The following is a 27,314-nucleotide window of genomic DNA, read 5'->3' on the forward strand; positions in this document are numbered from 1 at the left end:
AGTATAAAGAGCAACTTATGCATAGTACAGGGACTAATATTGGAATTTTACCAATTTTTTTAGTTAGGGATAAAACAATATTTAGTTTTTAGATTTAGAAAGGTTTTCATTTTGGTTTCAGAGTTTTTTTTCTTTGTCTATATTAGTTTTGAAATTTGATATCTTTTCTTAATTTGATCCTTTAACTTGGATTCTATTAAAATATGAGGATGCCATCATCTAATTTTTGTGAAATTATATTTCTTTATAGCCTTCATATTTTTAGATTTTATACACAATTTTAAATAATAAAGTGATGACATAACACAAATTTAAAGATTCACATAATCACACTTTAATTGAATTCAAATTCGAAATCAAATTGAATTTTTTTCAAGTTTTAAATTTAATGTTAATAAAAATTAAGAATCAAAATTATAAAATGCAAGCAACAAATGTTATTTGGGAGAAATTATTATATGTATCATTTCCACCACATCATTTATAGTCTATTTTAATTATTTAATGAAATTTTAGGAATTTTTTTATGTTGTAGATACATAATTTTGGTTTTTTTTTTACTCTGAATCTCAAATCAAGAATCTTGAATCCTAAACCAGAAACTCAAACTTGAACCCTAAACTTTAAATCAAAACTCAAACTTAAACTACAAACATAAACCTCAAACATCAAACCTTAAATCTCAAATTTAAATTCGAGTTTAAAATTTAAGTTCTAAGTTTTAGTGTTTGAAATTTAAGATTTAAGGTATAGATTTAGAATTTAAATTCAAAATTTTAGATTTAGAGTAAAAAATACTAAAATTATATACTAATAGTATAAATATTATTAAAATACTATTAAATAATTAAAATAAATCATGAATAAATGTGGGGAAGGATTCATCATTCGTGGAGTTGAATTTTTCAATAATTATAATGATAATTTTAAATGTCGTCCGAGCATGACTTTTATTTTATATGGATTATTTTTTCAGACTTGTTTTCCTCAACTTAATATTTTATCCAAACTTGGAGAAAAAGATATTTAGATTTATTTTAGCTAAAGTTTCAATTGATTTTTAGTAGAATATTATAAAAAAATATTGAAAAATATCTTCCATTGACACGTTTAGTCGACAAAATCATAACATGCGTACCTTCATTTTTGCTCCTTTCCTTTCACGTCCCTCTCCGCTATTCTCTACCCAATCAATGAAGATTCAACAGGAATTATCATGTGAACCCAATACCACAACAACAAAACAATCCTCACCATTGACATACAATACTTTCTCAATCAAATTATCATCAACGGTTAAAATTGTTTTAGGACTTTAAACTGTCTTTTCAAAAGGTCTATTGTACAATTCTGTCTTTTCCCATCTCTTCGCTTTCCTTTCACTGTCTGAACTGTAATACTCTGTATTTTTCTCTGTGATTCACTCATTTATTTTTCCTTTAAGGAAATAAAATATTTCAATTTTAAAAAAATTATTCAGCATTTCTTTGCTTAAGTTCTTCCGAATCAGGTTCCGGTTGGAGATGCTTTATATTCTCAGTTCACAGTTTTGAGATTCGGAACTCGAGTTGAGGTGAGTTGGATTCCGACTCGGTTTCTGTAATATTTTAAGCTTCAACTTAAGCCGTCGAATTAACTCTGTTTGGCTGGCAAGAAAAACTGGAGGAAAAGGAAAATGAGATGCGTTTTCGTTTCTTTGAGGTTTATTTCTGTAGGTTTGAATTATTATTATTAATTTGCTTTCTTTCCCTTTTGTTTAACGCTGGAACTTACGGATTTTGAATCTCAATTCCTCACTTTCATTTCCTATTTCTCAGCAGCCAAACTCGAAACTTTGAAAATATAAACTATCGTTAATTGACTGTTCCAAGCTTCAACTCCATTTTTTATTTTTTGAATTTTCTACAGATTTTCGGTGAGGTTAGCATCTGGAACTAGAAAATTCAGCATTTCTTTGCTTACTTTCTCCCGTGTCAGGTTCCGGTTGAAGTTTTATGATCCATATCCGTCTTATTCTTAGTTTACAGTTTTGAGATTCAGAACTCGAGTGGAGGTGAGTTGGATTCTGACTCTGTTTCTATATTTTTTTAAGCTTTCAACTTGAGCTGTCGAGTTAACTCTTTTGGCTGGCAAGAAAAAGAGGAGGAAAAAGAGAAGGAAAATTATCTATGTTTTTGCTTCTTTGACTTTGTGGTTTATTTCTGTAAGTTTGAATTATTCTTTTTTTTTTTTTTTTTGCTTTCTTTTCCTGAAACTTACGGTTTTTGAATCTCAATCCCTGTTTCTCAGCAACCAAACTAGAAACTTAAGAGAATGAGCTATCGTTAATTAACTGGTCCAAAGCTTCAACTATATATATATTTTTTTATTTTGAACAGATTTTCAGTGAGGTTTGCAGCTGAAACTGGAAGTCCCTGGAATGAGAGTTTTCGGATCCAAAATCAAATACTCAAGGGAAATTGAATAATAGCAATAATAAAATCAAGCTCTAAGTTATTATATAGTTAAACTCTAGCTCGCACTTCAAAATAATAGATTCGTGATTATTAGTGGTATACCATGGCGATCGGGATCTTAAGCTCTCTTTTAGCCTCCGATCATAGCTCCATAGTTTCAATGAACTTATTCGTGGCGCTTCTTTGCGGTTGTATTGTGATTGGTCATTTACTAGAGGAAAGCCGATGGATGAACGAGTCCATTACTGCTCTTGTCATTGTAAGTTGTACTTTTGCATATTTTGATATGAGTTTTCATAATTTTCATAATTTTGGTTTTCTTTGATGGCAGGGGGTGTGCACTGGAGTTGTAATTTTGCTTACAACAGGAGGAAAAAGCTCTCACCTGTTAGTTTTCAGTGAAGACTTGTTCTTCATTTATTTGCTTCCTCCTATTATTTTTAATGCGGGGTAAGTTATTGATGTTTGCAGTTAATCTCTATTTATATTTGTTTTCCATTTACTTATGAGGACATTTTGGTTGCCCTTAGTTAAAGTGCATTAACATTTTTTTTCGTGGGTTTTAGTTTCAATTTTGTTTACGGAGATAATACTTCAAAGGAAAATGTTAATCTTTGCCTGATTATTCGTACTTGATGAAAAAAAATACAATTAATACATTTTTATCTTGAATTTAATAAAAATGATGCATTAAATGCAAAAAGAGTTCCTAAAATAGCAATTAAGGAATCATCAACTGTACCTATACGCTTTGAGTAACCCGGTCCTACTTAAAACAACAATGATTGATTTTTTTTTTCTTCTTTTTACCAGATTCCAAGTGAAGAAGAAGCAATTTTTCCGCAACTTTATTACTATCATGCTGTTTGGTGCAGTTGGTACTTTAATATCATTTGGCATCATATCTGCAGGTATGTTTAATGTTTTGATAACTTTTGTATGTTTCAACTCATTATTGGGTTAGTTCAAGGTGGATGGTTTATGAAATACATTGTTTTCAAATTATTGGTAAAAATTTGGGAAAGGTGCTCTGATTTTATAAGTTCTGTAGAAGTGCAATGTATGTTGCTCCGACACTTCATTTTTCTTGAAGTTACCCTTGTTTGACACCTGTGTTCGACATATATCAACATGAGTATAGGGATATAACCATCCAGAAAAACTTAAAAAGTATTGACCAAATCCATTTCAAACATATACACGTGTCTAACATTCACTCCTGAATCTAAGTAACGTAGCTTGTGATTATAGTCATTGTTGGCTGCACAAACATGCACATTTAGTGACAAGCACACATACTGAATTACTAACTGATTGGCCTTATCTCTTAGAGTAAGGTTTTATTTCTCTGGTTAAAAAAAAATTACTAATTGCTAATTTTTTCCCTAATATCTACTATTTCTTTTCTTATTTACTGGGAACTAGGTGCCATACAGTTTTTCAAGGAATTGCATATTGGTGATCTGCAGATAGGGGACTATCTTGGTAACATTCATGCCTCACTAACTCTTTTTCCTATATATTGTTGAATTTTATGTTTGTCTTTTGCTAATTCTCCTCACTACTCTGAACTGCAGCAATTGGGGCAATATTTTCTGCAACAGATTCTGTTTGCACTTTGCAAGTATGTATGTTCGAGATCTAGGTTCCCATTAAAATTTTAAAACAGTAACTGCGCCAATCAATTTATCCTCTGCTTGTTTGTCTCAGGTTCTTAATCAGGACGAGACACCTTTGTTGTACAGTCTAGTTTTTGGGGAGGGAGTTGTGAATGATGCCACATCAGTGGTTCTTTTCAATGCAATCCAGAGCTTTGACCTTACTCACATCAACTCTACCATTGCCTTGAAATTTGTCGGAAATTTTTTTTATTTGTTCATCTCAAGTACTTTGCTAGGAGTTGTGGTGAGGCTTTCCTTCTATTCTCAGTTTCAAAATACCCTTGATTGTGGTTTGATATTATTCCCAGTGATCATTTTTGTTTATCTTCTACAGACTGGACTGCTCAGTGCTTTCATTATTAAAAAGCTGTATTTCGGAAGGTTCGTATTTAAGTCCAGTTTTCATATGTTTGCCTCATTTAACTAGCTGAGGATAAAAGCACTGTGCACTTTAACTTTCTCAACCATAATCTATGTTTCTCGAACTCGAGTGTGAGTGTCAGATATGGACATGTGTACAGCATGGGGATATTGAACTTTTTTCTAAGTTTTTCTATATATTAATAGGATTTTTGGAAGGCCATATTTTCATGTCTAGATATATGGGACATGGGTGGTCACTTTCAGTAGTGGTGTTAATTTTCATAACAATGAAGGCAAGGAGTTCTGGTTTGTTTAGTATACGGTCTTCATATCATTTTTCTTCTTGCAAAAACAGGCATTCAACTGATCGCGAGGTTGCTCTTATGATCCTCATGGCTTACCTCTCATACATGCTCGCTGAAGTAAGGTTTCTTAGAACTTGCAGGCCTCCTTGTCAGTGACTGTTTTTCTTTTCTATTAATGACAATATTGGAACGTTTGTCTTGCAGCTTTTCTATTTAAGCGGAATTCTTACAGTATTCTTTTGTGGGATTGTTATGTCTCACTATACATGGCATAATGTTACAGAAAGTTCAAGAGTGACAACGAAGTATGTTCAATCTCCAAAATCTGTTAGTTTGAACTGTTAAATCAGTTTTCCACCCGCCAACCTTTCGTATCTCATCACTTCCGAATATTATTGCAGGCATGCTTTTGCTACTCTATCATTTGTTGCTGAGATCTTTATCTTCCTCTATGTTGGTATGGATGCTTTGGACATCGAGAAGTGGAGAGTTATCAGTGATAGGTGAGGCCAATAATACACTGTTTTTATATCTTACTATTAACTCAAAATTCATATTTTTCTATTATGAATTAACATAACTTTTTTTTTCTCAGCCCCGGAAAATCAGTTGGGGTGAGTTCGATTCTACTGGGCTTGATTCTTGTTGGAAGAGCAGCCTTCGTTTTCCCCTTGTCGTTCATATCCAACTTGACAAAGAAAGCTCCTCATGAGAAAATTGAATTCAAACAGCAAGTATGTGTTTCGAACCATTCTAACACGTATCTTTAGTAGGCTCAGGATCAATAAATTTTTACCTCTCTGTGGACTTATATTTTGCAGGTTACCATTTGGTGGGCCGGTCTTATGCGCGGTGCTGTCTCAATGGCACTTGCTTATAATCAGGTATAATGATTCAACTTGTTTCTTCTTTCATGTAATCCAACATTATATATCATTGGTAGGATCTTTCAATGCACAGAAGTGCTCCCAAGTCTTATATACAATCTTTCAGGGCAAAATAATAGATTTTAACTTATTTAAATTTATATACAGTTAAATTCTATATAAAATATTCAATCGATAATCTAAGGGTTCTGACAGAAAACTTGTGTATAATTGCAAGTTTTTTGTTTTCTTCATGAATTTGCAGGACTAATAAAGAAAAAAATGTGTAATGATGAGTTTAATATTCGATCTTTTGCAGTTTACTAGTTTAGGTCATACTCAAGTGCGAGGGAATGCGATGATGATAACCAGCACAATCACGGTTGTTCTTTTCAGCACAGTGGTAAGACATAAGTCATCCCTTTAATTCTTCGATAGAGCTTGATTATGACCTCTTACCTTTGTTCTCATACCTCCAATCTTTTACCAAACACCACAGTTTACAAATTGCAAGGAAGGTTGTAATGAGACATTTATGTTTGTAAGTTACTTGGGTTGGCTAGAAACATATTCTAGTTTAGTTTGAACTAGAAACATATTCTAGTTTAGTTTGAACTTCGTTGAGTCACGCACAAGCTGTCGAGCAAGCCAAACTGAGTATCTTAATGCTTTACTTGAGTGGCTCACAAGCTTAATCGAACATTCTTTTTAGTTAGATAATTCTTAATTCAAACTTAAGCTTGAGCATAAATAAATTGTGTTTTTACGTTGAGGATAGGAATTGAGCTTGTTTTTAACTTGGTGAACAAGGTAGATTGTCTAATCAAGCCAACTTGGTTGTTTGAGTCTTAGCTTGAATTTTGCTTGAATTTTAAAAGTGAAACTCAATGAAGGTTGAGCCATGTTTTGGGCTCTAAATTTGGAGTTGAATTCTGCTCAGCTCGATCATAGCTCTAATTGTAGCATGGTAGTCGTAATGTGCTTTTAACTGTTGCACTTCATTCCACATCTCTTTTATGTTTCCTTTTACTCGACGAGGTAAAATAAATATAGTAGAAATTTGGAGCTCAATTAAGTTTATGTTTGTTGAAACTATGCAGGTTTTCGGATTAATGACTAAACCATTAGTTAGGATCTTGCTTCCTTCTCCAAAACATCTCTCGAGAATGCTTTCGTCCGAGCCAACTACTCCTAAATCATTCTTCCTACCACTTCTCGACAATGGGCAAGGATCTGAGGCTGAGCAAGGCAACCGAAGCGTGGTCCGGCCATCCAGCTTAAGAATGCTCTTGACCACTCCTTCCCACACCGTGCACTATTATTGGAGAAAATTCGATGATGCCTTTATGCGACCTGTATTCGGTGGAAGGGGTTTCGTACCATTTGTTCCCGGATCACCCACTGAACGAAACGGTCCTCAGTGGCAATGAAAAAGGAACTCGAAGCTGATATAGCAGGTACAGGAAGTCTAGAATGCTATACCGATTTCCTAAAATCGTTGCAAACCCGGCTCAACAGCTGGATATTTCAGTGTGAAGTTTTGTGTTAATATTAATGAGAGTTTTGCAGGTTGACAAGAACAGCAATTTTGTCCAGCATTAGCTGATTATTAATTTTGATTGTATATTTATTGTTGTCTCAATAGTGAGAGTATGTTCTTGATGTCATGTTTGTTTGCTTTTAGAATTCTATTTATTATGTATAACAGTACTCTGTTACTTTGTGAACCTAAAATCTTATGAGAATTAAGAACTCAGAGAAGTTCAGAAATTGGATTATACCAATCCTTGGACATAAATTCGTAATGATATTTTATATTTTAATATTATTTTGAATAATGTTTTGGGCTTTTGGACCGACTAAGAAACCGTTAATTTTAGTAAGACAAAAATGTTCTCATGTGGACTGACTCGCTTCACTCAATGATATTAAAAATACTAACATGAAAAACTGAATTGAATTCCAAAAAAAAATTATCAATTACATAATAAAAATACATGTAAGTGTAATAATGATAATTCTTTTATAAATTTATAAATATATTATAAATTATAAGGGTAAGGATAAAATTCAAATCAAGTGTTATATATATAATAAATGAATGGTTAAAACCTGCTCCAATTTTGTATATTTTTGTACATTTAAAATTTAATCGTTCTATTTTTATTTTCAAGAATTTAATTTTATTACTTTTTAAATTTTTAAATTTTAGATTTAATTGTTAACACCGCTAAAATTCTTTTGTTAAATTCACTAATTTGACATTTTGAAATAAAAAATAATCCTTTAATAATCATATAACAAGAAAACGACATTAGAATGACTGAATTTAATATAAAAATTGTAATAATGTTAATAATTAGACTTTTATTTTAAATAAAAAATAAGATTAAATTGTATTAAATAATAGAAAAGAAATTAAATTCCAAAGGTATAAAAAGTTCAAAAACTCAAAAGATATTTTAACTTAAATGAAATTCAAGCTGAAATTTTCAAATTTATATTTTCAAACATTATACTAAAAATAGCTCTTACTAATAAAATAATATCTCAAAATAAAACCAAAATGAAATTCACAACAACAAAAATAGATATAAAAATTGTTGCATTTTAATGTAATAAGCAACATGCTAGAAATATTGTTGCATAGTTGCTTAAAATTTTATTAGTAACTAACATAAATAAAATGGTTGCATAATTTGAAAATTTTAAAAAAATATTTAAGCAACTTAACTTTTTGTGTTACGTAACCGTTGCCTTAATAATATATATAATTTCGTCATATAAATATTTTTATATAAGAATTAATGAACCCTACTCTTTTGTTATCTCTAATGCACCTAACTATTAATATATAATACATCCAATTACACATTAATACATAGATAATAATTAAGCATCTAAAACAACTATTAATTAAGACACACATATATAGCTGTACAAACATATATTAATTAATTATTAATGCAAAATAATATTAACTATGTTTTTCAAATTTCATTCTCTAATTTTCAATAAAGATCATCTAACTAGAATTTATTTTATATATACATAAATGAATATAAAGCTCTTACTAGTATTAATTCATGAAATGAGTTGCATACAATTTTACATAAGTTTTAAAATGTAACTAGACCACTAAGTATATAAAGATAAATAAATAAGAATATGTGTTAATTTATTAACTAACTCATTAATATAGTAGCAAAGGAGTTGTTTCCAATGGTAACTCCAAGTTCACACACTATACAACAGTTTCTCCTCAACTTCAGAAAACAAAAACGAAATCATAGTACTCATCTTATAATAGTATTATATAAATAAGTAGTCGTTTTGCAATTATTAATTATTCTTTTCTAATAAAAAAATAACATTGCAACTATTGAAAAAACGTTTTTATAGTTTTAAAGTAATGTTGAAAGATATTTTTAGAAAAACGTTACAATAACTATGAAAAGCATTATCTTGCATTTAACTAGATAAAAATTATTACTTAAAACATCAATTGCAACATTAAAATAAACCATTGTTTTTGAGTTTAAGCAACAGTGACACTGACACCATAATCACGAAACTATTGCATAAATTTTATCACAACGAAAATTGTATTTTTTTTTTAAATAAATGTTGCATTGAACTATAAAAATTTAAAGCAAAAATTCGTTGTTTAGACAACACATACACAACTACCATAAAATTATTTCATAAAGAAACAATTTACAGAACCCAACTTAATATATTCGTATACAGTTGACTAATAAATAAGATTTGACAAAAGAAATGCAAAAAAATAAAGGCTCGACGGTTTCTTTTTCGAATAAAGCATTGAAGGAACGAAAAGAACTTAAATTGAATATATGATATTATATCAATTATCCAACAAAAAGAAAAAGATATTATATCAATGATGGTACGAAACGAAGCATGCATGGCTTATACATTTACAGGCCAAGAGCAGTACTTAACAAAATATAACTCACCTCTCTAACATGGATTATTTTGACCCTCCAGAACTCCATAAATATGTTCCATGTCGTTTCATCAATGCCTGTAACGTGCAAGTAAATCTCAGAATGTATTAATCTATAAAGGATAACAGTCCAAAAAAGAGCAGATAAAGAGAAAGAGCAATATTGCATGAATGAAATTGAAAAGTGAACCGATCAACTTTTCGGTTTTCATTTTAATCAGTTCAACCAAAATTGTTTTTTAATGTTTAAACATGAACTTAATGTAAAATAACTATCATATAATTGTTGGACTAAACATAACATTGGTTCCCTTTCAACCAGTTCGGTACCATTTATCCTTGCGAAAGAAATTCAGCATGACTAGCTATTTATAGAAGTGATATACCTGAAATGAAGTTCAAATGCGACGAGGCAGCCGCTGCAACTCCGAGAAAACAACGGAAGCAACATTAGCCAATCCAGGTATACTGGAGCTTTTCAACTCAGAAACGATGCCTTGAATCCGTGTAATTTCAGCTGCAGATATTGATAGTATCATAGCATGTGATAAGTATTGCCTACAAGAATAACCGACAGCCTGCAGTAACCGGTTCAAGAGCAAGTGAGAGACACCCTTGCTGCGCCAGGACTCGAGTATTGAACCAGCCTTTGAGAGATTAGTTAGGAACCCAGTTGTGGCTTCCCTTGGAGCTGCCTTGAGCAATAAGACAACACATTCAGAGGCTAAATCAGCAATGTTCGGTTCATGAGATGCACTAAACTCCAATAGCACTCCAACATTGCTGCCAAAGTCCATTATATCTCTAATGCATTGCTGCTGGTTGACTGAGCCACTTGACTCGAATGAACCATCAAGTAACAGTGTGGGTTCTTTTGTGTAAACGAAACCATTTCCACTAGAGCGGAGAAGAAAAGCCTTAAACAAGCCAAGAGTTGGCTCAAGAAAGTCTTCCATATCCTTTGCATATACAAGCTCCAAAAGATTACCAATTTTTCGAACCACTTTTAGCTGCGAAAGTAACTTGGAATCCATCTCAGGAGCAGAAGCCAGAGCTAAACACAGTTTGACATTGTTTACATTTGCATTTATTAGATCGCCAAGCAAAAATCCAAAACATTTTGAGACCATTTTCGGATCTAAAATGTCAGGGATTTTGATATAATCGAACTCAATTAGCATCACTAGAAGCTTCTGTGCATACATGGGAATGGGATCCTCATCTTCAATCAAGGTGGGATAGAGTGGAAGAAAATGAGAACTAGATATCAATCTTAGATCCTCTGAACTTTGATCTTTTAATGAAGGTTCATTCAAGAAGATGACCATCACATCGAACATGATTTTCAGGCACAAAAATCTGGCATTACCATCTTTGTTGCCCTTGTAAAGAACAGCAAGACTAGGAAGAATTCCTTGTGTAAAAATATTAGGGCTTTCAAGAATTACAGGAGATTCCTCAAGTATGGATTCCAGAACTCGTAACAATGTTATTTGGAAATCATCCCGTCCCTGGTCAATGAAAAAGATGACCTGTATTAGTATTTGTAAGGAATATTTGTCTTACTAATATTTTCTTTATTTTCGACATAACTATCCAACATTCACACCAAGTCCAAATAATTATATTATGTGCACTAAAATAAAGAAAATGCTTTGAAAAATTTATAATCAGTGATGAGATCAAAGGATGGCTCAGATAAAACTACTTACTTGAAATGGTGTCTCAACAACTTGGATAAGATTTGCCAACTGCCGCAAGATCTGATGAGTCACCAATCTGCTTTTAAATGATGAACTCTCAAGAAGATGAAGAACTACAGGGAACAAATTAACATTATTCTTTGCAGCAGCACGACTGGTAAGGGCAGAGTTCTGCCCATGTCGTCGTCCTCCCATCATTTGCTGGATATCTCCGGTTATACTATCCAGTAAGCCGGGAACTGTAGATGCCACTTCACGAAGAAATGAATCTAGACATTGCTGTAGATAGTTATCCTTCTCTTTTGACAATCTGTCCACTGTGTGGAGTAACCTTGCATTGCAAAAGAATTGCAGTAACCATCTCTTACCATTCTTACAAAGAAGAGCCACTGAAAGAAGTGCTTTGCCCCGTAGGGTTTCAGTTCCTTGTTCAATGAGAGACACTAGGCTAGGCACCAGACTCTTGTCCTCTACCAACGGTTGAAGGTACCTTCCTATATTGGAGAAATAATGGCTCCCAAGCAGTACCATATTTAGAAGATTTAAGCAGATTTGCTGCTCACGCGGACTGCCCTTGTTAAGAGCAGATGCAATATCCTTGAGTGAAAGTTTATCTATAACTGATTGAGTGATATGGGGATTGAAACGAACAAGGCGGACCAAACAAGACCCTGCAGTTAGCCTCATGCTCTCTTGCTTCCCCACAGCCCTGTAAATGTAGCACAGGTTACTAATCACGTCCTGGCTGGTGAAACGAGATGCCCAATATCCTCCTTGGCTGCAAATGTTTTCAATTGTCCTGAGTGCATAAAGCTGAGTCATATCATCCTCTCCTTTACGTAAAACTGATGACACGAATGAAACCAATGAATTTGGGACCTGCCAATAAAGAGGAGAATAATGGAACATATATGAAAATCAGCAGGGAACGAAACAAATAGGCATTACATCAATACTGGCAGTTTCTGACTTGTTTAAAACATGAAACCTTGAAAGCAACATCATTAAAAATCAAGATTCCACTTATCAGGTTTACCATCTAAAATGTTAGAGCAATGGCATATGAGACAGACCTGCCAGCCAGATACAGGCTTGTTGTTTTTTGATGGAGATTCAAGTGGGTTGTTATCTTTTGCTTGCTCATTTTGAGTGGAAATATAGAACAGTAATTCACCTAAAGCAGCCATAGAAAATCTTCTAACTTTTTCCTGGTAGTCTCTAAGACCATCACTAAGTGCAATTAAAATTCCTGAATTTGACAAGTCATCTTCGATAAAAGTAGAATGTCGGATCAGCAAGCCGATCAGTGAAGCAAGTTGCACGCGGAAAGCAGAAGTCTTGGACAGCCTGAGCATTTTGACAAGCATGAGCATTATCGGACCATTAGTCAAGATATTGGCTGCTTCTGTGTTATTACTAAGCATCTCAAGGTATCTAATCACATTTTGCTTCTCACTGGTGCCAGCACTTCCAAATATTGATATGATTCTATTGTTGAGTGCATCCAATTTCTCCTTTGACATTCTTACAAAATCAGACGGATGCAATGCCTCAAATGGTAGTGAAGGAAGCGCCTCTGACATTTTATCAGCTTTTCTGCTTGGCATTACAGGTCTTACAGAAAGATCAGAAGTATGCCAGAGAACTTTCGAGATACTATTGGATGTTTTTGACCATTCAGAATCAAGGGCAGCCCCTGGACTTTCCTTAATTCTCTGGTTTCTGTGTTGAGAACTGACACTAGGTGGGGTTGCAGCCACTTCAACATGATCTGAAGATGATTCCTGATCACATGTTTTTGATTCATCAGAGGCAGGCAAATTACTCCCAGCTTGGCTGTCTGCTCTGTCAACGTTATTATCCCCCTCTTCCACTTTGAATTGTTCTTGATTCTGACTTGAAACCTTCTCTTCACTCGTACAAGTGGGGACATCTGACCCATCTGATTCATCATGCACTTCCTCTTCATTGTTCTCATCAAAATCAAGTTCCATATCGGTGTTCTCAATTTTAATTTCAGATTCATTCTCAGAGCTATTAGGGACAGGCCTCCGGTAATTTTCCTTCTCATTCTCCTTCTGTAAGTTTGTTTTGGCTATTCTAGATAATCTCAAGAGATTCACACGCTTAATAGCTCTAGAATGATCTTTATGCTTCTCCTCCGCTCCTCTGCCAGAAGCCTTTGGTTGAGTTTTACGGCCAACTGGTGTACCCTTAACTGGTGTCTCATGACCTTTTGAACCCGCCAGAGAATTCTCATCTTTCCTTGAAGCCCCCTTTGGATCTTTTTCCCTATATTTAGGAGGGGTCTTGCTTTGAGAAGATCTGTCACCATTACGCACTGAGAGACATGGTTTAGCATATAACTCAATCATGTTTTCAAAAGCAGGCTGAGGTGGTAAAGATACTTGAGAAAATTTATTCCTCCAAAAGGCATGCACACAAAGCTCAGGCCACTTTATTCTCTCAGCTGGATCTTTAATCAGAAGAGAATTAACAATATTGACAAAAGAAGGGCTTGGACTTCCTTCAAGTGGAGGAGGCGGATCTGAGAGGATGGATTTTACAAGTTGAGTGAACTCCCTGCCAACAAAAGGAGGCTTTCCTGCATAACACTCGTATAGCACACAACCTAGTGCCCAAAAATCAGATGCATAAGAATGGACACCTCCATCCTCAAACAATTCAGGAGCCATATAACAGGGAGTTCCGCGTTTTGCTTGTGGTAGCTAAGCAGTAGAAAGCAGAACAATAAACAAGTTAGAAACAAGAAAAAAAAAAAAAAGGTAAAAGGATTACTTAAAGAACTTGATTAAATTGGCAATTTAATTCTGTCCTGGGTGCACAGAATGTTACAATGGTTACATGAACCTACCATGGAAGAAGGCGTTTTAGATATATCACTCAACTTTCTTGCAAGTGCAAAGTCACATAGCTGCATCAAATTAATACACAAATGTGAAAGCTGAATTGCGTAGGAAGTAGGATGATACCAACTCGATCTTATGAAAAAGTTATTTTATGCTGAATAGGTACCTTTGTATGCCCATTCTCGTCCAGAAGGATGTTTGATGGTTTTAAATCACAGTAAATGATTCCTTTTGAATGTAAATATCTAATAACAACCACCAGCATTTCCATTAGTAACTCACAAAAGCTATATTACTCCAACTTTTTTTTTTTTTTTTTGAAATATCTATATTCGACACATTTACAAACATGTATATAGAGATATGGCATTCCAAGGACACTCCTGATACATAAAATATCTTGAAAGAAATTGAAAGTAGCCCTTTTGGACTCATACATATCCAACACCCACATTTGACTTTGAGCAACATAGAGAGCTAAAAAATGTAAAAGACATACGAGACACTAACTGCAAATTGAATAGGAAATAGAACATATATTCTTACTGCAAAGCTTTGACAAGATCGTAGGCCAAAAAATGAATTGAATCTTCTGGCAGCTTACCATCCTGAAATTCATCATTAAAGAGATTGAAAATGTAACCCAAACGTATATTTCTAAACAAACATACCCACATTCGAGATCCTTGAATCTGTCTCAGTTAATCAGACCAATAAAATTTCACAGTTGCTTTCATGCTTTCAAAGAAATGAAAAACAGGAGGTAACCTGTAAGTACCTGCCGTAACAAGGTCATCAGATCTCCACCGGTACAGAATTCCAAAACCAACCACAAGTGTGCAGAAGTTTCGTACCTTGACACACAAGTAACGAAATTGAGAAATTTTGAAAATATGCCAAAAATTTAGAAGTAAAGATCTAAATTAGAAAATAAACATACCATGAGTGAAACTTCAGTATATTTGGATCATTTAAAGAGTGAAGTATCCTAACCTGAAAATATATGGAAAAAGATCGTGTAAAAACAGTAAAATATAAGCTAATATTGTATTAACATTAGTAATTAAACATTTTATTGTGGTTAAACTATTACACACACACACACAAAGAAACCAGCTCTCGCTTCTATAAAGATCATAAATAATAAAATTTCAGGCTAAAATTACATAAATGGCATCTTAATTTTCAATCTTAGTAATAAATCATTCAAATCAGCTCAATTTAAAAAAAAAATAAAAAATAAAAATAAAAACTCGATGTTATTCTTGCTGAACTTTGCTCCGCTGTGAATTAAGCATAAATATCGAGGTTACCAAATTATCTCAAATATTCAAAAGAAAAAAAAAAACAGCTCTAACATCCAGAAAGATCATACCTAGTATAAGTACAAGCTAAAATCAAATCAATAGCATCTAAATTTTCAATATTAGTAATTGATCATTCCAATCATATCAAAAAATTCGAAAAAAAGAAGAAGTCGATGTTACTTCTTGAAGAACTTTGCTCCGCTGCGATTTCTCGACACTTTTGATTGCAAAATACTCAATCGTCTTCTTCTTCCGTCCTTTATACACACTCTAACAAAAACATTGAGATTAAGAAAAAGAAAATGAAGTAAAATAAGCGATGAAAATTTTTTGACGAAATCTGAGAGAAATAAGGAGATATTACCGAATATTTTCCACGACCGATGGCTTCGTAGATGTGATAATGGTTCATGGTGAAGATGTTAGGGTTCTGATTCGAAAATTGAAAGAGCTGAGGAGGGTGTTTTGGGAAAAATATTTTGTTGGGAGCTTTCTGAAAGAAAGAAGATAGCGAGACTCTTGCGAAACCCAATTTTTGGCTTTAGCGACTTGTCAGATGAAGAGAGAGAAAAAAAAAAGGAACTGTGGAAATGAGCGGGAAATTAATTTAAATTGAAAATCAAAAGAACGAAAAAAAGTTATATAAATGTCGGGCTTACGTGGCGGATCAAATCGAAATCACGTGATTTAAACGTGACAAGCGTTGTGCTAAGAATGTCTTAAACTAAATTCAGGGATAAAAGCAACATTTACCCTAAACCTTGCAATTTTTTAATTTAGTTTTTGATTTTTTTTGTTGACATTAGTTTTGGAACTTTATAATTTTTTACAATTTTTTCCCATTTTGATTCAACGTGATGATGTAGCATTCGATATTATGTCATGTTACATAAGACTAAAATAGAAAAATTTTATCAAATTCAATAATTAATGTGAATTAAAAATTTAAAGACCAAATTAAAAACTTATTAAATTTAAATTTTAAATGTTGTCTTATCCTAAATTTTAATCTTTAAACCATAATATTTAAGCTCAAACGTTTAAGTTCAACTTAAAGTTTCTTTAAATTAATATATGGATGAATTTTTTTATATTTTTAATTTTTTAGTAGAATAAATCACCTTTAAATGATTATATTAAGACAACACATTAACTCTTCATAGAATTAATATAATCCGTTTGAATTAAATTCTGCACTGAACATAAGGTTCTTCAAACAATTAGACTCTTGTGAAATTTGTGACAAGAAACTTAATCATATTGATGATACATATTAGAGTGTATATTATTAACAAAATTTTATTTTCAAGTTGAAAACTACTAAATAACAAAACTTAATTAAAAGAGTGAAGTAGGTAATTTAATTAATTTCAATAATAAATTAAAAAACTCCCTAAAGATTTAAACTTGGTGCACAGAGTTTTAAAATTTTAATTTATCAAATTACTTTATCAATAGTTATTAAATTTTAAAAAATATATTTAATTTTTTAGCTTAAAAAGTAAGTGTATCAAGTGATTACAAAATAAAGGTAAAATATACCATAAGTTTATGTACTATTTACTTATGAAATTTAATTTTTATATTTTTATTTCAATAATTTAATTCCTATACTTTTTATATTTTAAAATCAATTCTAATTATTAACATTATTAAGTTTTTATTGAATGAAAAATATTCACTTAAAAATAATGTAACTAGAAATAATATTATAATAAATTTAAATTTAATAAAATAATTTTAAGAATATTAATATTAGTTTAATATAAATTTTAAATTTAGAAAATTATAAATACATATGGCATTAACCTAAAACAAAAATAAAACAACGGCTAGAAATTGAAACAGGCGTAAGAAAAAAAATAATTTATGATAAAGTAAAATTAATAAAAAGTTGTTAATGCAATGTCGGTAGTATTTACAATGGTTGAGGATATATTAAACATTTAGGTTCAAGTATTATCATGCATAAATAATATGTGTGGATTCACACGCGTAATATTTTAAGTTGAAATATTATTTATTATAGTTTAAGTTTGAATTGGTTTTAGTTAGAGTTTTACGAATATATCTAATATATATACATATATACTAAAGTAATATAAAGACATAAAATTGGCAAATTGTATTTATTGGCATTATTATATATTTGTCATTTGGCACCATAAAATTAAGACACTTCAAACTCAAATGAATAACTAGAAACTTCACGTATTTATACTAATAAAAAACATATTATTTCTCTTATTTTAATCAGTAGTCGAGGGTTCGATCATTATTTTAAGTATGGAGTAGTTTTAAAACTCGTGACCAATATCTACTCCTTAATAGGTCTATATAATACGAACGATTAGTTACTAGACTCGCTTCAATAGATACAATACATTATTGGCGCAATAAAAACTAAAATTACCTTAAATATTCAATTTTAATTTTTAATAATGATTATTACTTAGGAAATGTATTGTATAAAATATCAAATCTATGCTATTAGTCAAAAGTAGAAAAGATATTATTGATGTAATAAGAACTAAAAGTATGGGTCATTTTGTTTGCATATAAAAAGTTTTACAGAAAATATTTTTTATTTTTTTATATTTGTTTCACAAAAAGCAACTTTGTCAACGAAAAATGACTTACAGTTCAACGTAAAATAAGTATTTTTCTTATAAATTAGTTTACTCTTTTTAAAAGTGTAAGTCATTTTTCAAAAAGAGCTCATCTATAATTAGATTTGTTTTATATCAAAATTAACTTAAATTAAGTTTAATATTATTATATTGATAATAAATTTTATTTTATTTTTAAAAATATTAAAATATAATATAATATATTTCAATATTATTAAAGATACATATTTAATTATTTATATTTAGTCATGTAATAAAATTATTAATAAAATTTATTAATTTAATAAAATATTTAATATTTTAATTTTTGTTTTAATAGTAAAATTTAAAAATAATAATTTTAAAATTTTCATCACATATTATTGAAATTATTCAATATTAATATTTTAATAATAAATATATTAATAATAAATATTTTGTAGTATAAATGTTAAAATATGTCATAAATCTATGTATTCTTCAAAATTCTGTACTTTTATTTCAATAATTTAGTCCTCTATTTTTCATATTTGAAAATCAAATCCATTTGTTGACATTATTATATTTTTTGTCAATTTTATTGATGTCACATTTTGTCAATTGAAGTCTCAATATGCAATTTTCTAGATTTATTTTAGGTTGCTCTTAACAATTTTATATTAGAAAAACACCTAAAGTATCTTTATTATTTTCTAAAAATAAATTTTGCTTAGTTTTTAAGTGAATTTACGTCTGATTAACTAACTAATTTAATAAAAATTATAAATAAATATAGATATCCACAACGAATAACAAGTGAAAAAAGAGAGGACAAAAATACATGAAATGTGGATCGTTTTATATTTTGTAAAATATGAAATTATTAACAAAATATTTCAAATTTCATGCTAATATTTTATTTTATTTTTACAAATCAAACAAAGCTTTTCTTTATTTTAAATATCAAATATCACTTATAATCTCAAACACAAGTAATCACTTTACAATAATATATATAAACACCTCAAGCCATCAACCGAAAGTATTATTGTCTGAATTGAACTATCTTGACTGGACTAAAATTTAGTTTAGAGAAAAGAATTAGATTGGTTAACTTAAAAATCGACACCAATATTAGATGAATCGAACATTGAATCGAGCATTTAATTGGTTAAATCTATTTTTTAAAATATTTTAATAATTTATTTAACCAAATCGAATGAACTACCGAACTGGACAAGTTAGTTGGACCGCTAAATCGATAGCTTGAACAGTTCAATAATTGGTTTGATTTTGAAAAACTTACCAACAAGTAGTTGGAAGAGGTAAAATTGGACGTCCTCCCCCAAGCATTTGGATGAGATTTAAATCATGAAATTATTATTGTTGACAGAACTTTACTTAAATATCATTCCGACCCTAATAAAACTAGACTCAAATCATAAAACCAACACCACCACCTGAAAAATATATATGTATATATAAGCACAATATTTCTTTTCCTTTTTCCACAATTGTCCTTAATTTGGTTGCTATTGTCACAATTACTCCACTTACCCCCCAATTGATTATCTTTTGTCACAATTGCCCTCAATTAATTAGGTCTTTACCAAATTACCCTCAATTATTTCCCCTGCTTTTATATTCTAAATTACCCCTTCGTTTGCTCTTATTTTCTAAATTACTCCTTTCACATATAAATTTTAAGATACGTATAAGATGTGACAGAAATACAATTTGAATTTCTTCAAATTATGATGAATTTAGAAATTAAAACAAAGACCTTCAGAAAAAAAAAACCCAAAAACAAACAAATAAATAATCACTAGTTTGGACTGTCCACGACAAATTATTTGTCTATTTTTAAGTTAAGACCCGACCGTATCGGAGGCATTATTTTTTATTTGTATATTTTTAATTTATTATTAATCCGATACTTATTTAATACATATCCACATAAAAATAAAAGTAAACATTTTTGAAATATTTTTTTAAAAGTAAACTAAATAGATTTTGATATTCAAATTTGTTATCCATAAAAATAAAACAAATTTGGATAATATCTAAATTCGTATTCACTGTCCGCAACAGTAAAATGAATTAAAATAATAAATATCCGATAATTGATATATGTACCTGCTTTAAATATATTACAAATAACAATTAGAAGAAAATCAATCTAACTTTTGTCTGAAAATCAAATTTAATAATATTTTCTTATACCAATTTATAAAGGTGTGGAGAAGGTATATTACAAGTTTGAAATGAGATGAACTCTTGTAATAATAACAACAATAATAATAATAAATAATAATATATTATTTGATTCGAGAAATTTGATTTGCCTTGGAACTAGATTCCACTATATTAATATTAAAATATCTCTATAACTGAGGCTTACAAACTTTAATTTTGATTATTTTATATATTATCATAAATTTTATTTGAATTTTCTACCAAAAAACTTATTTAAATTTGATTGTTTTATATGTAATTAATATTTTTTAACAATAATATTGATTTTGTCAATACTTATCAAGTTTTACAAATTTCATTGAGTCTGTCATAATTAATATTTAACAATAAAAATATTTTTATTCAATGAAAATTATAAAAAATAATCATAGCAATGTCTTTTACAAGTTTTAAAATCAATTAGAATTGGAATAGACTTTACATGTCGATTATGACGATTAATTTAATTTTGACAAGTGATTGAAATAGACTACACATGTCGATTATTGATTACAAATTTTCATTGTTGAACCTATCGACTTAATGTACCTCTAATATATATTATTTTTATTCTTAATAGTAAAATTTTAATCAAAACCTAAACCAAATTCTAGTTATATTGTCAACTAATTATTGATATAGTGGTAAATGAATTGCATTTCTAAGTTCAACCAGATACTTTCCTCTTATTTAGAGGTGGTGATTGAACAGTTTTAGATCAGTTATTTCGAGTTTAAATTTTTTAGATTTAAATTTATTTAAGTATAATTTTTTAATATTTTACTTGATAATATATAAATATTTATGAAATCTAAAACATCAAAATTAGAGAATAAATAATCCAGTATAAATTTATATTAAGCCAAATGCAATAACAAATAATTAAAGAAAACAACTTGAAAATCAAGTACTAATATCACAAACTTTTTTGTTTGTGTGATGTGTGTAATCTCATTTTCAAGAAAAATATTTGAATAAAATTAATAATTAATTTTTTATAAAAATATTTAATCTTAGTTGGATTATTTTTAATTACTAAAATTGGATTTCGACATAGATTAATCTCAAGTTTAAGTTTTCTTAAGTTTAGATTTTCGACTTTTTAATTAAATCGAGTTTAAATATATTTAGGTTTAGGTACTAAGACTCAAACTCATTTTGCCACCTCTACCCTTGCCCCTAATAATTTTTTTTTTCTATTCATGATTCAATGAAGTTAAGCAATTGAACGTTGATTGAGTCGATTAAAACTTAAATTGACAAGTTAACTTAGTTATGTCTATTAAAACCTAATTCGGCCAATTAACTGATTTAAGTATCAATTTTTCAATTTTTTTAGTTGAATCGACCGAATTAACCGATTGCTCTCTCTTAATCCGATCGATACAAAGAACAATCCTAATTATGAAAATTTTTGAAAATACAAGGGCATTTTAGTAAATAATATCCCAAAAATGCCCCTGAAGTTGACCAGAATCACAATTATGTCCAGATTTGGAACACAAAACCAGTGGCAATTGAGAAATTAAGTCATACTCAGATACTTTGTGTTCTTCCCCAAATTCGTAGTCCCCTCCCCCCCTCCCCGGTTCCTGTCCCGCTCTCAAAGCCCTAATTTTTTTTCCTTTTTTTTTTTTTGTTGTTGAGACTTTTCTCTCTTCCCTTTTGGAATTCTTAAAACAGGCAAGTTCCCTTTCCCTGCTTCTTCACTTCATCGGTTTTTCAAGTTTTAGGGTTTGTGTTTTTTTGAAAAAAACTTGACTTACGTTATTCTGTGTTTTGCGTCACCGAAATGTTGATACGTGTTCTTTCTCGTTTATGTTTGTTAGTGGGTCTTATGGATTTGGTTTATTTTTGTTTTCATAAACGTTGGTTCTTTTCTTGTGGGGGTAGAATTTAGGATTTAATTTGGGTTTTAGGTTTTCATTCCTGTTTAATTGTTTTACGGGTTTGAAATTTCTTAACAACTAGGGTTTTAGGTCTTAATGCGAGAAAGATAGAGGGAATTTATTTGGTTTTCTCTCATCATGGTAACAATGTCAGAGGAAATGATTACTTTATAACTCGTATTGATATGCATGGTTTTGTAATTTTCGATTTGTCATTGAATTATTCGTATTCTTTGGTGTGTTCCATGGACTGTGGTCTCGGTTTTTTTTTAGTTTCAATGTGATGATATTCTCGAGATATTTAGTTATAATTTCCGGCATGAAATTTGGTTTGGTTGGTTTTTGTTAATGACAATTATAAAGTCTTATTTCTTTGAAGCCTTGAATTGAAAAAGTTGAACATTTAATTACTTATACTGTGGTATTATCTTTTAAATTCATGTCAAAGAGTGTTACAAGTACATTGGTTTTTTTTTTATCCCTTTTAGTTGATGCTTAATTTTTCGTAGAGACTTTACACGACTGAGTTCATGCACGCAAATAAATTTTTCTATGTTAAATGTGTCATTGGTTATGATATATAAGATTTTGATTTCTTGGGATTCCTGACTTTGTCAAATTGGGTTCTTAATTGTTGTAAATAAACTATTACAGGGCCCATGAGGAGGTGGGAGATGAGTTTCTTGTCTGATGGATGAGCGATCATCCATCTCGGAGGACTAGTACTGGATTCTGTTGTAATTTAATTAAACTAGCTTATCAAAGCAAACGTTAGTACTTTTGTGTCTGAAGCGTATTCAACCATCTCCAGTCTGGATTTTATTGGTGATGGAATGCAACAAGGAAGAGGCCTTAAGGGCCAAAGGCATCGCGGAGAAGAAGATGCAGAATCAGGATTTTTCAGGGGCTCTTAAAGTTGCAATCAAGGCCCAACAACTTTTCCAGGAGCTGGAGAATATTTCTCAAATGATAATGGTGTGTGATGTACACTGTGCTGCTGAGAAACCATTGTTTGGTAATGAGAAGGACTGGTATGCCATACTTAAGGTTGAGCCGACAGCTGATGAGGCTACAATCAAGAAGCAGTATAGAAAATTTGCCCTGCAACTTCACCCGGATAAGAATAAGTTTCCTGGTGCTGAAGCTGCTTTTAAGTTGATTGGGGATGCTCAAAGGACTCTTTTGGATCAAGGAAAAAGATCTGCACATGACATGAAACGCAGAGTGACTGTTAATAGACCGGCTCCAGCAGCAGCATGTCGTCCCCCGCAGAATCCAAGTTGGCACTCATACCCGGCTGCTCAAAATAATTTCCATACCAACTTTTCTGGAATGAATTCTCAACAGCAGCGACAACCAACTCAAGCAGGGGTCTCTAATGGCCAGCGCACTTTCTGGACCAAGTGTCCGTACTGTACAGTTAGGTACCAGTACTATACAGAAGTACTTCACAGATCTCTTCGTTGTCAAGCTTGCCACAAGAACTTCGTTGCCTATGATTCAGGTGCAGTCCCGCAGGCGAGTAACGTGACTCAGTCAAATTTTCCTCGACAAGGAGTTGCGCATAATCAGAATGCTTCCAGAGTTGATCCAGGAACTCAGAGGAAGTTTAATTCTGAGAGTGTTTTTACATCCTTTACTCCTAAGGCAGCTGGTACTTCAGATGCCAGAACTGAAAAAGTGAACGGGAAAAGAGGAAGGAAGCAAACTGTTGAATCCAGTGAAAGCTGTGACAGTGAAAGCAGCGTTGAGTCTGAGGAGGATGAGGTGATTGATGGAAATGGTGAAGTTTTATCTAAAAAGAAGTTTGATTCTCAAGGAGAGCAGAATGTGCGGAGATCTGAGAGGCGTAAGCAACATGTTTCTTACAAGGAAAATTTAAGTGATGATGAGGACACGGTAAATCCTCCTAAAAGGGCCAAGGGAAGGGAATTGCCCTCTGAAACAGAAGAAACAGCTAATGAAGATGAAGCGAAGGACCACAAAATGGGTAAACGTTCTGAGGCAAGCCAATCCAATGGTAAGAAGGAAAGTGGGAAAGGAGATAATCTTAAGAAAACTAGGGAAGCTTCTGCTGATGGTGTTAAGGGAAATTCAAACCCCACCATTGATGATCCTGTGTTGGATACGAGTTGCAAAGAAACAAAAGAGTCGGAGGTTTTTGTATACCCTGATCCTGAGTTTAATGACTTTGACAAAGAGAAGAAAGAAGGGTGTTTTGCAGTAGGGCAGATTTGGGCATTGTACGACACACAGGATGCCATGCCTAGATTCTATGCTCGGATCAGAAAAGTCTTCTACTCTGGGTTCAAGGTGAGGATCACGTGGCTAGAACCAGATCCAGATGATGAGAATGCAGTACGATGGGCTAGTGAAGGTTTACCTGTTTCTTGTGGTAGGTTCAAGCATGGGGAGCCTGAGAGCATTGAAGATCGTCTTATGTTTTCCCATTTGATAAGTTGGGAAAAAGGACCATATAGAGATACCTATAAGATATATCCAAGAAAAGGAGAGGTTTGGGCCCTTTTTAAGAACTGGAATGTCAACTGGAAGTCGAGGACCGAGAAACATGGATATGAATTTGTTGAGATCTTATCAGAGAATGGTGAAGGTGTAGGTATACATGTTGCTTACTTGAGTAAGGTCAAAGGCTTTGTGAGTGTCTTCTGTCCAACGAGTAAGGATGGAGTTAAAACAATTCTAATTCCGCCCAATGAACTACTCAGGTTTTCTCACAAGGTTCCATCCTTTGTGCTGACCGGTAAAGAGAGAAAGGGGGTGCCAAAAGGTTCTTTTGAACTTGATCCAGCTTCTTTACCTGAAGAAGTTTTCGTTCCCAAGGGCTTGAAGGAGGAAGGTGATGGCAGAGATCCTAGTGTTTCAGAAATGGAGGATCCAATGGCAGGATCAAATGATCCTGATCCTTCAGCTTCGGCTCCAAAATCCTTTGAAATTCCAGAATCAGAATTCTACGATTTTGATGCTGACAAAACCGAGGAAAAGTTCCGTGCTGGTCAGATCTGGGCACTGTATGGTGATGAGGATGGCTTGCCAAAGTATTATGGTGAGATCAAGAAAGTCGAGTCCTCCCCTGTTTTCAAAGTACATGTGAGATGGCTTTTTTCTTGCCCATTAGAAACCACGACTCAGTGGCAAGATTCAGACATGCCAACTTGTTGCGGGAGATTCGGGATTAGAAGGGGTTCCCAGACCTACACCTCCACCGATTCCTTTTCTCATTTGTTAAAAGCCGAGCCTACAGATACGAAGGGCAAATACAACATCATACCTAGAAAAGGTGAGGTATGGGGATTGTACCGGAACTGGACCCCCAATATCAAATGTTCCGACTTGGAGAACTGGGAATATGACATAGTGCAGGTTTTGGAGGAAACTTATTTCCTCATCAAGGTTGTAGTTTTAGATCGCGTCGACGGCTTCAATTCTGTTTTCAAGCCCCGAGTAAAAGGAGGATCAAATGTTACAATCGAAATCCCTCGGGTGGATCAGATTCGGTTCTCTCATCAGATTCCGTATTTCCAGCTAACTCATGAGAGAAAGGGCAGCCTAAGAGGATGTTTGGAGCTAGATCCTGCAGCACTGCCACCACATTATTTTTCGTTCTAGCATTTTGAGTAGCAAGATTATTAAGTTTAATGCCGTCGGTTTTTGTTTCTTACATTTTATATGTGTACTTTACATGATGATGATAATGCTTTTTCAGGACAGTGGTTCTAAAACAGGACAAGTTTGGTTAATGTCTTTTAACTACTTTAGGTGTAACTGGATGCTTATGTTCTTTAATCTCATTGAATCTTGTTTTTGCTATACCGGAAAATGTAACATCAAATATGATCTGGTAATTGCAGATCAGTTGCTTATATGTCCAGTTACTGTTTGAACATTTTTCAGTGTTGTTGAAATTGAACTGGTGTATTGGATTGAATTGGAAATCCATGATTTAACTAGCTTGGTAGTATGAAATGATAAAAGTATAGTTGAATTTATGTTTAAAATTTTTATTTTGTATTAAAATGTAAGAACACAATTTTTTGTTAATTATTTATTATATTTAAACAAATTTAATATTAAAATTGTTTTTAAAGAAAATAAGTTTAATCGATACAATTAAAACGATGTGTTTAATTAAAAGTAGTAGTTAAATTAATTTAATCAAATGATATGGTTAAAGAGTTTTTTTTATGCATTTTATTAATTTTTTATGATTTTTATAAAATTTTATAATTTTATAATTTTTTATGGTTTTATAATTTTTATTCTAATTTTTAATAAAATTTTAATATTTTTAATTAAAATTTACTAATTTTATAACTTTTATTTATTTTTATTTATTATAATTTTTTTGCCGCATGTCACACTTGTGATTGTGACACGAGATGGCTTTAACTGAAAAAAATTAGGGACAGTTAACTTTAATGATCAACTGTTAAAGCTAATGATCAAATAACCTTTTTGATATATTTTAACAGTTCAAGTATTCGACTGACTGTAAAATAAAAAAGAAAAAAAAAAGAGCAAGGGCTTAATTGTTTTTTTTTAAAGTTTGAGAGTCTTTTTGATGCATCTTGACAGTTCAAGTACTTATTAACTAAGTGCAATAAAATGAAGAAGCAAGAGCTTAGTTACCTTTTTTGAAAAAGTTTGAGGGTTTTTTTATGCATTTTGAAATTTTAAGTACCCAATTAATTGCAAAAGAAAAAAAGTAGGGGCTTAATTGGTTTTTCTAAAAAAGTTTGAGGGTTTTTTTTGATGCATTTTGAAAGTTAAAGTACCCAATTGAGTGAAAAAAAGAAAAGAGTAAGGGCTTTTTTTTTTTAAAGTTTGAGGGCTTTTTGCACCATTAACTGTTTAAATAAGTGTCATTTTAATTTGGATAACAAGTACTTATTTTTTTGTATAATGTTTTCGTTTTAAATATGATGAATTACAGCCGTCATCTGTTATGATGGTCAAATTTATGACATCGATATTGGATTCGATTATGTACCAGCCTAATCTATAGAATTGATATTCAACCGGAGCATAAAATTGAACAAGCTTCAGTCAATAATTAAAAGGAAAGTGTTTACTTCAAACTGGA

General features: G+C 31.6%; 3 protein-coding genes across 8 annotated transcripts; 2 read left to right on the top strand and 1 right to left on the bottom strand.

The window, feature by feature from the left end:
- Positions 1 to 1,367: 1,367 nt before the first annotated feature.
- LOC108489488 (sodium/hydrogen exchanger 1-like) lies at positions 1,368 to 7,449 on the top strand. 6 transcript variants are annotated; one of them, XM_053025941.1, is made up of 17 exons: positions 1,368 to 1,711; positions 1,909 to 1,977; positions 2,093 to 2,203; positions 2,379 to 2,715; positions 2,788 to 2,906; positions 3,270 to 3,367; positions 3,882 to 3,941; positions 4,034 to 4,080; positions 4,167 to 4,361; positions 4,452 to 4,498; positions 4,836 to 4,902; positions 4,990 to 5,090; positions 5,187 to 5,288; positions 5,381 to 5,519; positions 5,607 to 5,669; positions 5,971 to 6,054; positions 6,752 to 7,449. In XM_053025941.1, exons 4-17 carry the CDS (start codon positions 2,560 to 2,562, stop codon positions 7,079 to 7,081), a joined length of 1,608 nt encoding a protein of 535 aa, XP_052881901.1. In that variant the 5' UTR covers positions 1,368 to 1,711; positions 1,909 to 1,977; positions 2,093 to 2,203; positions 2,379 to 2,559; the 3' UTR covers positions 7,082 to 7,449. The 6 variants fall into 6 exon arrangements, with proteins under 6 accessions (XP_052881901.1, XP_052881900.1, XP_017649559.1 ...); XM_053025940.1 differs by having other exon boundaries at positions 1,368 to 1,701; XM_017794070.2 differs by having other exon boundaries at positions 1,368 to 1,573.
- A 2,027-nt stretch (positions 7,450 to 9,476) lies between these two features.
- Positions 9,477 to 16,084, bottom strand: LOC108489767 (serine/threonine-protein kinase RUNKEL-like). Its single transcript, XM_017794512.2, has 11 exons — positions 15,866 to 16,084; positions 15,682 to 15,771; positions 15,135 to 15,187; positions 14,973 to 15,048; positions 14,741 to 14,802; positions 14,361 to 14,439; positions 14,200 to 14,259; positions 12,398 to 14,053; positions 11,334 to 12,203; positions 10,008 to 11,132; positions 9,477 to 9,699 (listed from the first exon to the last, which is right to left on the bottom strand). The coding sequence occupies exons 1-10, from the start codon at positions 15,911 to 15,913 to the stop codon at positions 10,020 to 10,022; spliced, it is 4,107 nt and encodes a 1,368-aa protein (XP_017650001.1). The 5' UTR covers positions 15,914 to 16,084; the 3' UTR covers positions 9,477 to 9,699; positions 10,008 to 10,019.
- A 5,742-nt stretch (positions 16,085 to 21,826) lies between these two features.
- Positions 21,827 to 26,166, top strand: LOC108489247 (uncharacterized). The gene is made up of 2 exons (XM_017793644.2): positions 21,827 to 22,007; positions 22,868 to 26,166. Exon 2 carries the CDS (start codon positions 23,042 to 23,044, stop codon positions 25,838 to 25,840), a length of 2,799 nt encoding a protein of 932 aa, XP_017649133.1. The 5' UTR covers positions 21,827 to 22,007; positions 22,868 to 23,041; the 3' UTR covers positions 25,841 to 26,166.
- The last annotated feature ends 1,148 nt before the right edge of the window (positions 26,167 to 27,314 follow it).

This window comes from Gossypium arboreum, chromosome 3 (genome assembly GCF_025698485.1).
Source record: "Gossypium arboreum isolate Shixiya-1 chromosome 3, ASM2569848v2, whole genome shotgun sequence".
Classification (NCBI taxonomy): domain Eukaryota; kingdom Viridiplantae; phylum Streptophyta; class Magnoliopsida; order Malvales; family Malvaceae; genus Gossypium; species Gossypium arboreum.